Below are 13109 nucleotides of genomic sequence, written 5' to 3'. Positions count from 1 at the left end.
AAACATAATTCTTTGGCAGCCTCAATTCCTTAGCTACATCTTTTCCTTAGCTACTGCTTTCTCTTGGACATTTGTATTTTTAAAAAATAAATTTACATGTATTTTATTTTTAAACTAAATAAAAAATGTCCAAGGAAAAGCAGTAGCTAAGGAAAAGATGTAGCTAAGGAATTAATGTGACTAAGGAATTATGTTTCAAGGAAATAATTCCTTAGTCACATTAATTCCTTAGCTACTGCTTTTCCTTGGACATTTGTATTTTTGAAAAATAAATTTACATGTATTTTATTTATAAAATAAATAAAAAATGTCCAAGAAAAAGCAGTAGCTAAGGAAAAGATGTAGCTAAGGAAAAGATGTAGCTAAGGAATTAATGTGACTAACGAATTCTTTCCTTGAAACATAATTCTTTGGCAGCCTCAATTCCTTAGCTACATCTTTTCCTTGGACATTTGTATTTTAAAAAAAAAAATTTACATGTATTTTATTTATAAAATAAATAAAAAATGTCCAAGGAAAAGCAGTAGCTAAGGAAAAGATGTAGCTAAGGAATTAATGTGACTAAGGAATTCATTCCTTGAAACATAATTTTTTGGCAATATTAATTCCTTAGCCACATTAATTCCTTAGCTACTGCTTTTCCCTCGACATTTGTATTTTAAAAAAAAAAATTTACATGTATCTTATTTATGAAATAAATAAAAAATGTCCAAGGAAAAGCAGTAGCCAAGGAAAAGATGTAGCTAAGGAATTAATGTGACTAAGGAATTCTTTCCTTGAAACATAATTCTTTGGCAACATTAATTCATTAGCTCCTGCTTTCCCTTAGCCACTGCTTTTCTTCAGCTACTGCTTTCCCTTGGACATTTTTTATTTGTTTTATAAATAAAATACATGTAAATTTATTTTTTTAAAATACAAATGTCCAAGGAAAAGCAGTAGCCAAGGAAAAGATGTAGCTAAGGAATTAATGTGACTAAGGAATTCTTTCCTTGAAACATAATTCTTTGGCAACATTAATTCATTAGCTCCTGCTTTCCCTTGGACATTTTTTATTTATTTTATAAATAAAATACATGTAAATTTATTTTTTTAAAATACAAATGTCCAAGGAAAAGCAGTAGCTAAGGAGAAGATGTAGCTAAGGAATTGAGGTTGCCAAAGAATTATGTTTTAAGGAAATAATTCCTTAGTCACATTAATTCCTTAGCTACATCTTTTCCTTAGCTACTGCTTTTCCTTGGACATTTTTATTTATTTTATAAATAAAATACATGTAAATTTTTTTTTTTTAAATACAAATGTCCAAGGAAAAGCAGTAGCTAAAGAATTAATGTGACTCAGGAATTATTTCCTTGAAACATAATTTTTTGGCAACATTAATTCCTTAGCCACGATAATTCCTTAGCTACTGCTTTTCCTTGGACATTTGTATTTTTAAAAAATAAATTTACATGTATTTTATTTATAAAATAAATAAAAATGTCCAAGGAAAAGCAGTAGCTAAGGAAAAGATGTAGCTAAGGAATTAATGTGACTAAGGAATTATTTCCTTGAAACATAATTTTTTGGTCACTTTAATTCCTTAGCTACATCTTTTCCTTAGCTACTGCTTTTCTTCAGCTACTGCTTTTCCTTGGACCTTTTTAATTTTTTTTATAAATAAAATACATGTAAATTTATTTTTTAAAAATACAAATGTCCAAGGAAAAGCAGTAGCTAAGGAAAAGATGTAGCTAAGGAATTAATGTGACTAAGGAATTATTTCCTTGAAACATAATTCTTTGGTCACATTAATTCCTTAGCTACATCTTTTCCTTAGCTACTGCTTTTCCTTGGACATTTTTTATTTATTTTATAAATAAAATACATGTAAATTTATTTTTTAAAAATACAAATGTCCAAGGAAAAGCAGTAGCTAAGGAAAAGATGTAGCTAAGGAATTGAGGTTGCCAAAGAATTATGTTTTAAGGAAATAATTCCTTAGTCACATTAATTCCTTAGCTACATCTTTTCCTTAGCTACTGCTTTTCCTTGGACATTTTTATTTATTTTATAAATAAAATACATGTAAATTTATTTTTTAAAAATACAAATGTCCAAGGAAAAGCAGTAGCTAAAGAATTAATGTGACTCAGGAATTATTTCCTTGAAACATAATTTTTTGGCAACATTAATTCCTTAGCCACGATAATTCCTTAGCTACTGCTTTTCCTTGGACATTTGTATTTTTAAAAATAAATTTACATGTATTTTTATTTATAAAATAAATAAAATGTCCAAGGAAAGCAGTAATAAGAAAAAATAACAACTAAGGAATTAATGTGACTAAGGAAATATTTCCTTGAAACATAATTCTTTGGTCACATTAATTCCTTAGCTACATCTTTTCCTTAGCTACTGCTTTTCCTTGGACATTTTTATTTATTTTATAAATAAAATACATGTAAATTTATTTTTTAAAAATCAATAATAGAAAAAAGATAAGCAACTAAGGAATTGAGGTTGCCAAAAAATTATTTTTCAAGCAAATATATTTCCTTAAAACATAATTCCTTAGTCACATTAATTCCTTAGCTACATCTTTTCCTTAGCTACTGCTTTTCCTTGGACATTTTTATTTATTAAAATAAATTGCATATTTTTTATTTGTTTTATAAAGTAAAATACCAAGGATTAGTAGCAGATCACTAATTAATTCATCAAGTTCTATTCTTTTTGTAGACATTATCTCATTACCAGGCATGTCATTTCGATTCCAACTGTCGTGGTTATACCCTGTAAATTTCACAAAAAAATTCTCTCCGTGTGCAAATGTTTTTAAGGAAATAATGTTGCCAAATAAATAAATCTGCAGTGTAGATTATTTTTACAGCTTTAATTTATATTAGAAAGAAATTACTTTGTCAAATTGCTGTAAAAAAAATTTACACTGCGAATTTATTTTTTTGGCAACATTATTTCCTTAGGAAGTCAACTTTTCCTTAGAAATTATTAAAATTAATTATTCGCGAGTAAATTATTCAAATTTATTTTCGCGAGTAAATTATTCTAAGTCCCTGTTCAGTGATTTTTTTCTAAGTTTTTTTTTTCTTTGAAGAATATGAAGACAAGCTTTTCCAAGACCCGAAAGACAATCGTCTTTAAAAAAAAGACCGAAAAAATGATGAAAAAAAAAGGCCTTTTTTTAAAGACAATTAAAGACAATTGTCTTTGAAATATTGACTGAAAAATAAATGACGGAAAGAAAGGGAATTTTTTAAAGACATTTAAAGACGATCATCTTTAAAATAAAGACAACTAAAGACGCACAAAGATTATTCTCTTCTCAGCAAGACTGAGCAAGACGCAAAAGACTCAGCAAGACTGAAAAATTTTAACTCGGGAAGCTACAAATTTACGTGATAAATTTTTTATATAGTTATGCAATCTTGTTAGATGTCAACACACATATACATGTCATTATAAAAAGATTAAAAAAAAGCTTCTCTTCAACGCTCTTTTTTATAATATATCAATGTAAAAAATTGCGCGAGATAAATATTGATTTTATTCTGATAATTGTGACAAAAAAATTGACAGACAAAGAACTACAAAAAATTATGATTTTTCTATTGGCTAAGGTTGATCAAGGAGTCAATCTGATACAAAGACACGATAAAGCGACCCAAAAATAAAAAAAATTATCAAACTGGGTATACGTTTTACCCCTCACAACGGGATACGTGTAAAGCATACTGTTACGACGCATTCCATTATGACTTGCGAACATATGAATTTTTAGATTCAAATTAAATATATGTATAAATTTTCCGTGGGGGTAATCAATCTTATCTAAATTTTTTTTATTTTATTATTTTCACATGGGTGTATATTATTTAAAAAAAAATAAAATAGTTTAGATATAATATAAATAATAAGTATTTGTTTAATTTCGATTTGCCTGCTGAAAATTCAATGAAAACCAATAATAAATTTTGACAGGGTCATGATCTTTTATTTTATTGAGTAATCTGTTTTTATTCTATTGTATTTCATTTAAATTTTTTTCAATTGATCGCTGTTGGATGCAGGGTTGTGTCTATACCACACTAGAATTTATAATTAATTCTCGTTCACATGTATGAAGGGGAATAACAAGTGCACGACTACCACCTGCCTTTTAACCCTCGTTCGACAATCGTAAAAACTCATAAACTTATAAATAAAAAATATAAAAAAATCATTTGTTATTTTTTTTAATGTCGAGTGTATCCTAATTTTTGGGGTAACATCCCCTTTCTTATTGAATGAAAATTTTTTATATTGATAAAATTTTTTACACGTAAATTTTACTCAATGAAATGATTTTATGCTTGATCAGCAAAAATATATACGTATTCAATAATTAATTCTCGTCAAACTTGCTTGGTTAAAAATTATTTAAATTATTTAAAATTATTAATTATATTTTATTTATATTATAAATTAAAATTGAAAAATAATTTAATAAATAATTCAAATGAAAAATTTGACGGTGCAAAATAAGTCAATGTTATCTTTGACATATTAATCAAATAAATCATCACGATCCGCCCATATTGTCTTGTAATTTTTTTGATTTTTTTTTTTTTTTGGGTATCATACGATATGATTTGTGGATTTTTATATAACACATTCTTACAAGATCGCGCATATGCGATCGCACGCTGTCACAAATAGGGAAAAACCGGAGACAGGAAACCACGTGAAGCCCACGTGTAGAGACTTCCTCTCTGTTAAAAATTTTTATTCAATATTAAAGGGGGTGTCATCCCCCAAATTGATACATACTTTAAATTATTTTATCAATAAAAAATTATATTTTAATTGTGAATTTATCACTGATAATTTTTACACAATAACGTCTATAGTTTTCGTTGAAACTAATAATCCATTTATATCTTTGATAGATAAAAATAATATTAATGGTACTAAACACTGATGACCTGGTGACTAATTTTTAATAACTATTAGAATATTTTGTTCAACGACATTAATATAAGCTTTAAATTCTCATCAAAATTATGATAATTAGCATGGCTTATTATTTTTTATTTTTAATCCCACGACATCACAAAATATATACTTATACGTATCTGAAGGAGTTGAAAATTAAAAAAAAAACAAATAAGATTTTATGTATTCACAGTATCTGATTTATCAGGATAACTTGAAAGATCCCTGGTGTGGAAAAACCCCAGGAGTTCGTTTTGATGACATTCTTCCCCACCAGGTGAACTAAACTGGTTGATACTAAATATATAATAACTTAAAAAATATTTAGAAAAATTAACTAAATATTAGTTAATCTAACATAAATAAAAAAAACAATATTTTGGAATTTATAAATAACATCCAGTTAATGTTATAATAATTTTTAAATAATTAAATTGCAGGTATTATTATTTTTTTTTAAATATAATATTCTTATTAAATTTTTAATGATTATATTTATATATGACAATGATTGAACATTAGTCATATAATCAATTGACTTTTTATTTTTTCTTTGTTGATATAATTTTGTTTGTACAGTTGATTTTCTATCTACAAGATTCGATGATAAGAAAAGTCAATAAAACCTTGAATTCCTTGAGTTGTTGATATATAATTTTCTAAATCAATATAAAAAAAAAAAGAATCACTGATAATTTAATTTTTTATTTGTTATTATTTTCCAGAAGATCGAAATTATCTTATTGTTAATCAAGTTATTGAAATTTAATCAGTATTAATTTTTACATGCGATTTATTGCATCAGTCAAGTGTCATTTGTTTCACAACAATGCGACAACTATATAAACCATTGTTATAAAATTTTTTAACGAGTGCATAATACGACAATGTCATCAACAGGTAGTTTAATTATTTTTATCCTAGTGATTGGCCTATCAGCTGCGACAATTAAAAATGTAGGATGGTGGAAAATAGTTTGGATGCATGATGGAATTGGTGATTTAAATGGTAAATTTATATTTAATTTTAATTAGGAATAACATCCAAATTGATGCATATTAAAAATTGTGGAATTGGTGCAATATGGTTGTCGCCAATGTATGCAAGTCCTATGGTGGATTTTGGTTATGACATATCAGATTTTCGAAACATAGAGGTATATGACAACTACTGGGAATTAAAGTATAATAACAAATGATCAATAAATTATATATTATTTTATTTTATTTATTTAATAATTAATGAGAATTTTAATTTTTTTTAAATAAGGTGATTCTTGATTTAGTACCAAATCATACATCAGATGATCATTTTTGGTTCAAAGAATCATTAAAAGAAGGCTCACCATATAGAGATTATTATATTTGGCGAAAAGGACTTGGTCAAACTGATGATTTAATAACTGATATTGGATCAGCACCAAATAATTGGCTCAGTGTTTTTGGTGGTTCTGGTTGGACATATAATGGTACTTCAAAATTGTGGTATTTTCATCAATTTCACAGAAGACAACCTGACTTGAATTATCGCAGTGCATTAGTTCGAAAAGAAATGGAGGTAAATTTTCAATATTCATTGACTATTTAATCACTGATTACTATTATCTCAAGTAAAAATCTCAAGTGGTAATCTCATAACAAGAACAATCACAACTTCAACGTTTATTTTGCAGAACCAATCTATTTCTAGGATATATATTTATTCCGTGAAAAGATTATATATTTATCTATTATATAATTTTTATTTTTATTCAACAGGATATCATTACATTTTGGTTGAGTAAAGGCGTTGAAGGTTTTCGTATTGACGCTGTACCACATCTGTTTGAGATTGAAGATCTTGCTGATGAACCAAGATCATTTTTGCCACAATTTAAATCAAATGAATATGATTATCTTTATCATCCTCATACAAAAGATCAAAATGAAACATATGATTTAGTTCAAAGCTGGAGAAGAGTACTTGATAATTATGCAAACAAAACCAACACAGACGAAAAAGTTTGTTTAATTAATTATGTCACATTATAAAAACTGTATTTTTTTAATTAAAATACGTTTTTTTTTTTTAGATTATGATGACTGAAGCATATACCTCTTTGCTTAATACAACAAAATATTATGATTTTGGATCACATGTGCCATTTAATTTTAATTTTTTAACTGAAGTAAATAATTCATCGAGTCCTGCAGACTTTAAGCGAGTTATTGATACTTGGATAACAGAAGCCAATAAAAAAGGAGGCACATCAAACTGGGTGGTAAATAAAATTATAATGAATTAATTTTGATGATATTTTGATGATGTGTTCTATATATACAGATGGGTAATCATGACAATCCAAGGACTCCAACAAGATATCCCGAAAGAGGTGATCAAATGAATATGTTGTCAATGATTTTACCAGGTGTTGCTGTTACTTATTATGGTGAAGAAATTGGTATGCTTGATAAATCTGATATAAGTTTTGAGGATACACAAGATCCACAAGCTTGTCAAGCTGGCAAAGATAAATACAAATCTAAATCACGTGATCCAAATCGAACACCAATGCAATGGGATGCAACTGTTAATTCAGGTATTTTAATTTTCATTTAATTTTCATCAATTTAAATCTATTATTGCTTCATTCCAAAATTCATTTAAGGTTTTAATAATGGAACACAAACATGGATTCCTGTTCATGAAAATTATAAAAGTCTCAATTTAGCTGCAGAAATAGCAGCCAATGATTCGCACTTAAAAATTTATCAAAAATTAGTCAGCTTAAAGACAAATTCATTGAGTTTAATAAATGGAAGTGTTGAAGCTGTTGTATCAGATGACAAGCGAGCTTTATCAGTAATAAGAAATTCACAAAATGAGTCAGTTGTATTGATTATAAATTTTTCAAATACAGCAACAGCGACAGTCAATGTTGCAAATAAGATTTCCATTAATTTATCAACAACTGCAACAGTTAGCATTAGTTCACTTGGATCCTCACTCATTGAAGGGTACGTTATTTAAAATTTACTTTATATATTTATTATTTTCATGATATCTAATGTGATTATTATTTTTTTATTTCAACACAGTACCAGAGTGGATCTTAAAAATGTTCAAGTTCCTTCAAAACACTCAGTTGTGTTGATTGCAAGGACTAATGCTTCTTAAGGAATAAAGATGATGATATTTAAAATTTTATTTAAAAGAAATTTAATTGTCATTCTCTATCAACTGCTCATTAAATAACGACATCAATAATTTTTTATTATGCTAATTAATAATGAAGACAATTAAATATAATGATTTGTATTTCTGGACAAAATATACATTTTTAACTATTTATGTTTACTAAATTAATAACCGATTATAATCGATAGCTACGATAATTTATTAATATATAGAAAATTATAATTTAACGTATATAGAATATTGATTTTCTAGTTGACTTGGAAATAGTTACAAAAATTTAGTAGCCAAACACACTTCAATGTTAAACGATGTTAAACCAATTTTATATTGTGCAAAAGTTTGTGGATTATTTCCTTACAAAATAATTAATAATGGCAATTCAATAATTATTAAAAAATGGGAAATTTTTTATTCTATTTTGATTATTATATTTAGTACTACTGTGCGAGGATGCCTGGCGTATTATTATATCGAAAAAATTGGCTATTTAAAAATTCATTATTTTTTTATAATAAGACATATTTTAAATTTGATACTAGGTGTGTCTGATGGCGTTATTATACTTTGCAAAATAAATCATCTTAAAACAGTTTTACATCATCTTCAAATTTACGATAAATTATCTAGCTTTAAAAATAATAAAAAACATCATCCAACAATTAATGTGATTCGTTATTTTTTAATTATTGTCATAATTATTTGGACTGTTGGTGTTTATTTATTGTATTTGCAATTTAAAGATCAAGGACTTTATGTATCAGTGTTAATTATCTGTGCAAATATAATTATTTATATGCAATTTTATAAATTTGTAAGTATAATGTGGATACTGTATCGTCGATTTAATCATTTATACAAATTAACTGTTCGTAAAGGTAAGAAAAATAAACTTGACTCTAAAAAAAAGCAGCTAATATTCGTTTTGTTTTTTCTTTATAGATAGTAATAAACAGCTTTTTATCGGTATGATGGAAAAAAAATTAAATGACGTTAAAGTTGAAGATGCAATATCGATGCATTATAATTTATTTACAGCAGCTAAAAAATTAAATAGTCTTTATTCAATTGAGCTGTTTTTGATGGTAACAGGTCATATGACAAATTTGGTTTATCAAGTTCATTCATTATTGGAACGAATTAAAGACAACAAGGTTTTGACATTTGGAAATTATTCCTGGCTGGGTATATTATTTGCTTGTTTTCATCTTTTTATAATAACAGCTTCTTGTCATTTTACAAGCTGGAAAGTAAGTCAAATTATTAATCAATATATATAATGTGACTGCGTTGCTATATATTTTTTCTAAATCGATGGCTGTCTAAATTATTAAATAATAAATAAATATTCAACGCTATTAAATTATTAATTACAAATGTCTAATTGTATTTTTCATAGGCAAATAAAATATCAGAAGAAATTTTTTCAGCTTATTCGTCAATAAATAATACTGCTCAGGTAAACTCTATCACAAAAAATACTAAATATTTATTATAAAATAAATAATATATTGAATGGAAAAAAAAACGAATTTATTTTTATTTGTTTAATTTTGTAGGATAATTCAAGGTCAACCATGTATTTTCATAAAAAAAAATTAAATTTTACCTCATTGAATGGACTTTTTAATGTTGATCTTCCACTTTTAATGTCGGTACGTTTTTATAATAATTAAAAAACAATTAATTATTAAAAAAAAAAAAAAACTGTTAAATTTTTTAATTGTATATAAGTAATAATAATAAAAGTAAAAAAATATTTTCAGTTGATCGGGGCATCAACGACATTATTGGTCGTGTTACTTAAATGATTTAATATTGACATGTGTTTGGTATGAAATTGGTAACATTTTTTGACACTAAATATGGCATTGTAAGTTTAAAATTGAGGTCAATAATGACATCTGTATTTTTTTCAAGTTCAAACTTATTTTTATACTTACCTGATCGATGTAATTCATTGATTATTCACATGTACATTGATAAAATGTTACAAGTTACTCCAAAGTATAATAATTGTGTTGATTGTATAAAATAGTATATCGAAACCTGTAAAAACACAGAGTTATTGTTAGTATAAAATTTGAATTCACATGATAAAAATGTCAAGCATAATATGTTATTTTGTATGTATAAAAAAAATTCTACTTATATCAAAATACTGTTGATCATCTCCACTTTTATTATCAACAAATTTGTATCCATTATTAGAAAGGATCAAATATTGATTAATAATTTCTTACGACCAAGACTTGAAGACCATCTTGCTGTAATGATTCTTCTTCTTTGTTTTCATACTAAAATCATGTAATTTTTTTCGCACATTATACTTTAGTTATAAAATTATAATCCAATAATCTATTATAAAAATTTTTGTAATAATGCCCTAAAATATATTGACTACCATATAAATATCAAGTAAAATATATTTCTAAACTTAAAACTTTTATTAATATATTCCAAGTACTTATTAACAAGAAAATTAATTATTTTTTATCTACTTTCTTTACTATATATTTTTTTAACAAAACTATCACATTTAATTTAAAAAAATATAACCAATATTTATTTTTTTAAATATTTATTTTCACACAATTTCTTTCAATTTAATCGGCTATATATGATGATGATGGTGATGATGATGATGATGATGATGATGACGATATAGGCATTTATTAAAGAATAATTTGTGCATATGCTCAACAAGTTTATCATATTTTTCAAGGTGCATATGTCATATGGCATGTTATTGATAAATAAATACATTCGTTCGACAATTTAAAAAATTTCACACAATCCACACAATTCACATAACGTGAATAAGAGTTCTTTGAACTACCAATTAATGAATCAAGTATATTTTTCTTATCTTTTTTTTTCTATTCATATTTATTAAATGTCAATTTTTTCTTTCATTAAAATTTATCCAACAGTCAATTTTTTTAGGTCAATGGTATGCACAAAGAACACAATAAGATTCTCATTCAACTTAAATGTTATACTTAAAATAATTAGGTAACACTATATACACTTTTTTTTTTTAGTTGTTTTTTTTTTTACAATGAATAAAAGAGTTCATCAAATTGCGTCCATATTATTCTATATCATGATAATATAATCTTCATTTCTAGTTTTTTTTTTTTTTTGTTTTATTTTCTCACTCTCTTTAAATAGTTAATTCAGTCGAATAAACAAATTAGATTGTCTTTCTTCGTTGTCATGTGGGTGATTGTCTCTAGAACCAGTAGAGGTCCTTGGAATCCTGAACCTGCGGATCCAGACCTGAAACAATAATTAATCATTAGATACTGTAGAATAAATGTACAAATTAATTTTTTATAAATGAAAAAGATTAATAAGTTTGGAAGAAAAGTATAAATACATTTCTTATAATTATTTTGACATTGTTACATTGTTTTTAATATACTGATATCGCTTGTTGATTCTTTCAAGTGTATTGAATCATCATATCTACATTTCAACAAGTTTAATTCTTTTCAGATAATCTCCTGTGATAAAAAATAAAAAAATTTCTAAATATCCTTTACCATGTAAATACAATGTAATAAATAATGATCAACTATGCAATGATGCATAGATGCATCTAGATATTTAATAAAAAAATAAATGCTTGATGTTTATTAAATTGGCATTTATATACATTTCAAGTGCCACGTGTTGACACGTGCTTCTTCTACCTGAGTTCTCATATACGAATAGATATATATCAAACAATAATTTTTTTTTTTTTTTTTATAAAACGGATGCTAAGATTAAAAATAGGTTATTGAACTTATTTAATAGAGTATTTATCTGATTGATACACGTGCTATCGTTTGTTCTATTACCAGCTTCGAAAATATATGGATATATTTTTTGTCATTTTATTTTTTTGCTGTATTTTCTTTACACTTTTTATTCCAGTACGATAATTCTCATGTAATATATTTTATTATTATTTATTTTAAATTATCTTTTATATATATTTATAAACTTCATATACTGCAGTAAATTAACAAACAGCTTTCCCAAACTTTTGAAAATTAATTACTTTTGAAAATATATTTAAACAATATCAATTAAATTTAATTGATAAATTAGATTTTCCAGCTAAAAATTAATTTTCCAAGTGGGAAAACTTTAGAACGAGTTGTTTAATTTTGTCTGCTTAAGACAATCTAAAAAAAAAAAAAAAGGAAATACTAAAAACAATGATTATAACTTTGATTCATTTCAATAAAAACTGATTGAATTAAATTGTTAAATATTATTTGAATAATATTATTAATTTATTTGCTATTAATCATGAAGTGTAATTGATATTTTCGATACCAGAAAGTCAAGAAGATAAAGGATGACTTTGTGACTCGACAAATATAAGCAATACTGTCTGGGTTAGCCAAACACCCTATAAACCTAACAACCCTCAAAACACAGAGAAAGATAATAACGACCCTTGGAGGTTTTGCCCATAGAAAATTTGCCTTATATTTGCTGTGTATAATACATATAACACCCAAACCATAAGCCCTTTTATTTTTTTTTTTATTTGTACATAACCGAGAAATTGAACAGTCAGAATAGAACATTGTCTAGAAGCAATTTATCATTTTGATGGGTTTTATACTTCAATTTTCTGCAAATCAACTGGTCACACGAGGATCAAAGAATTTATTATTGTGTCTTGATATATAATTTTATCATTATCAAGATGATTTATATATAAATATATATCAATTATATTTTCATATTTTTCGATATTAAATTAAACAAATTTTTGATCATTAAACTGTTAAGATATACTTAACATTATAAAATCATAATATATTTTATAATCTGTATGCTCAAAATTAAATATTCTATAAGATGTATTTATTGAAAATTTAACTCTTGGTTGAACTACAAAACTTTTCATTAATGTTTTCAAATGGGATGAAAATTTTACCTCTTTTGTACTA

At 25.5% G+C, this 13109-nt stretch overlaps 2 protein-coding genes and 1 pseudogene across 2 annotated transcripts in view; 2 read left to right on the top strand and 1 right to left on the bottom strand.

Annotated features, from left to right (window-relative positions):
• Positions 1-6016: 6016 nt before the first annotated feature.
• Positions 6017-9024, top strand: LOC122851903 (annotated as a pseudogene).
• On the top strand, positions 8935-10531 carry LOC122851909. Its single transcript, XM_044151419.1, has 5 exons — positions 8935-9029; positions 9094-9401; positions 9551-9610; positions 9711-9806; positions 9918-10531. Exons 1-5 carry the CDS (start codon positions 8948-8950, stop codon positions 9960-9962), a joined length of 591 nt encoding a protein of 196 aa, XP_044007354.1. The 5' UTR covers positions 8935-8947; the 3' UTR covers positions 9963-10531.
• Positions 10532-10862: 331 nt separating this feature from the next.
• LOC122851893 (protein vestigial) overlaps positions 10863-13109 on the bottom strand; it is a 47635-nt gene continuing 45388 nt past the window's right edge. Inside the window, exon 6 of the mRNA XM_044151396.1 lies at positions 10863-11433. Within this exon, the coding sequence (XP_044007331.1) occupies positions 11387-11433 (47 nt within the window). The 3' untranslated portion in view covers positions 10863-11386. The remainder of the gene's footprint in view (positions 11434-13109) is intronic.

The sequence above is a fragment of the Aphidius gifuensis genome, linkage group LG1 (genome assembly GCF_014905175.1).
Source record: "Aphidius gifuensis isolate YNYX2018 linkage group LG1, ASM1490517v1, whole genome shotgun sequence".
Classification (NCBI taxonomy): Eukaryota; Metazoa; Arthropoda; class Insecta; order Hymenoptera; family Braconidae; genus Aphidius; species Aphidius gifuensis.
This window is presented reverse-complemented; position numbering and strand designations above follow the sequence as displayed.

Bases quoted from the DNA above. Each gene is read 5' to 3' on its own strand.
- LOC122851909 (XM_044151419.1), top strand. From the start codon at position 8,948: ATGCAATTTTATAAATTTGTAAGTATAATGTGGATACTGTATCGTCGA. The intron at 9,402-9,550 runs GTAAGTCAAATT...TATTTTTCATAG, and splicing joins GTCATTTTACAAGCTGGAAA to GCAAATAAAATATCAGAAGA. The intron at 9,611-9,710 runs GTAAACTCTATC...TTAATTTTGTAG, and splicing joins CAATAAATAATACTGCTCAG to GATAATTCAAGGTCAACCAT.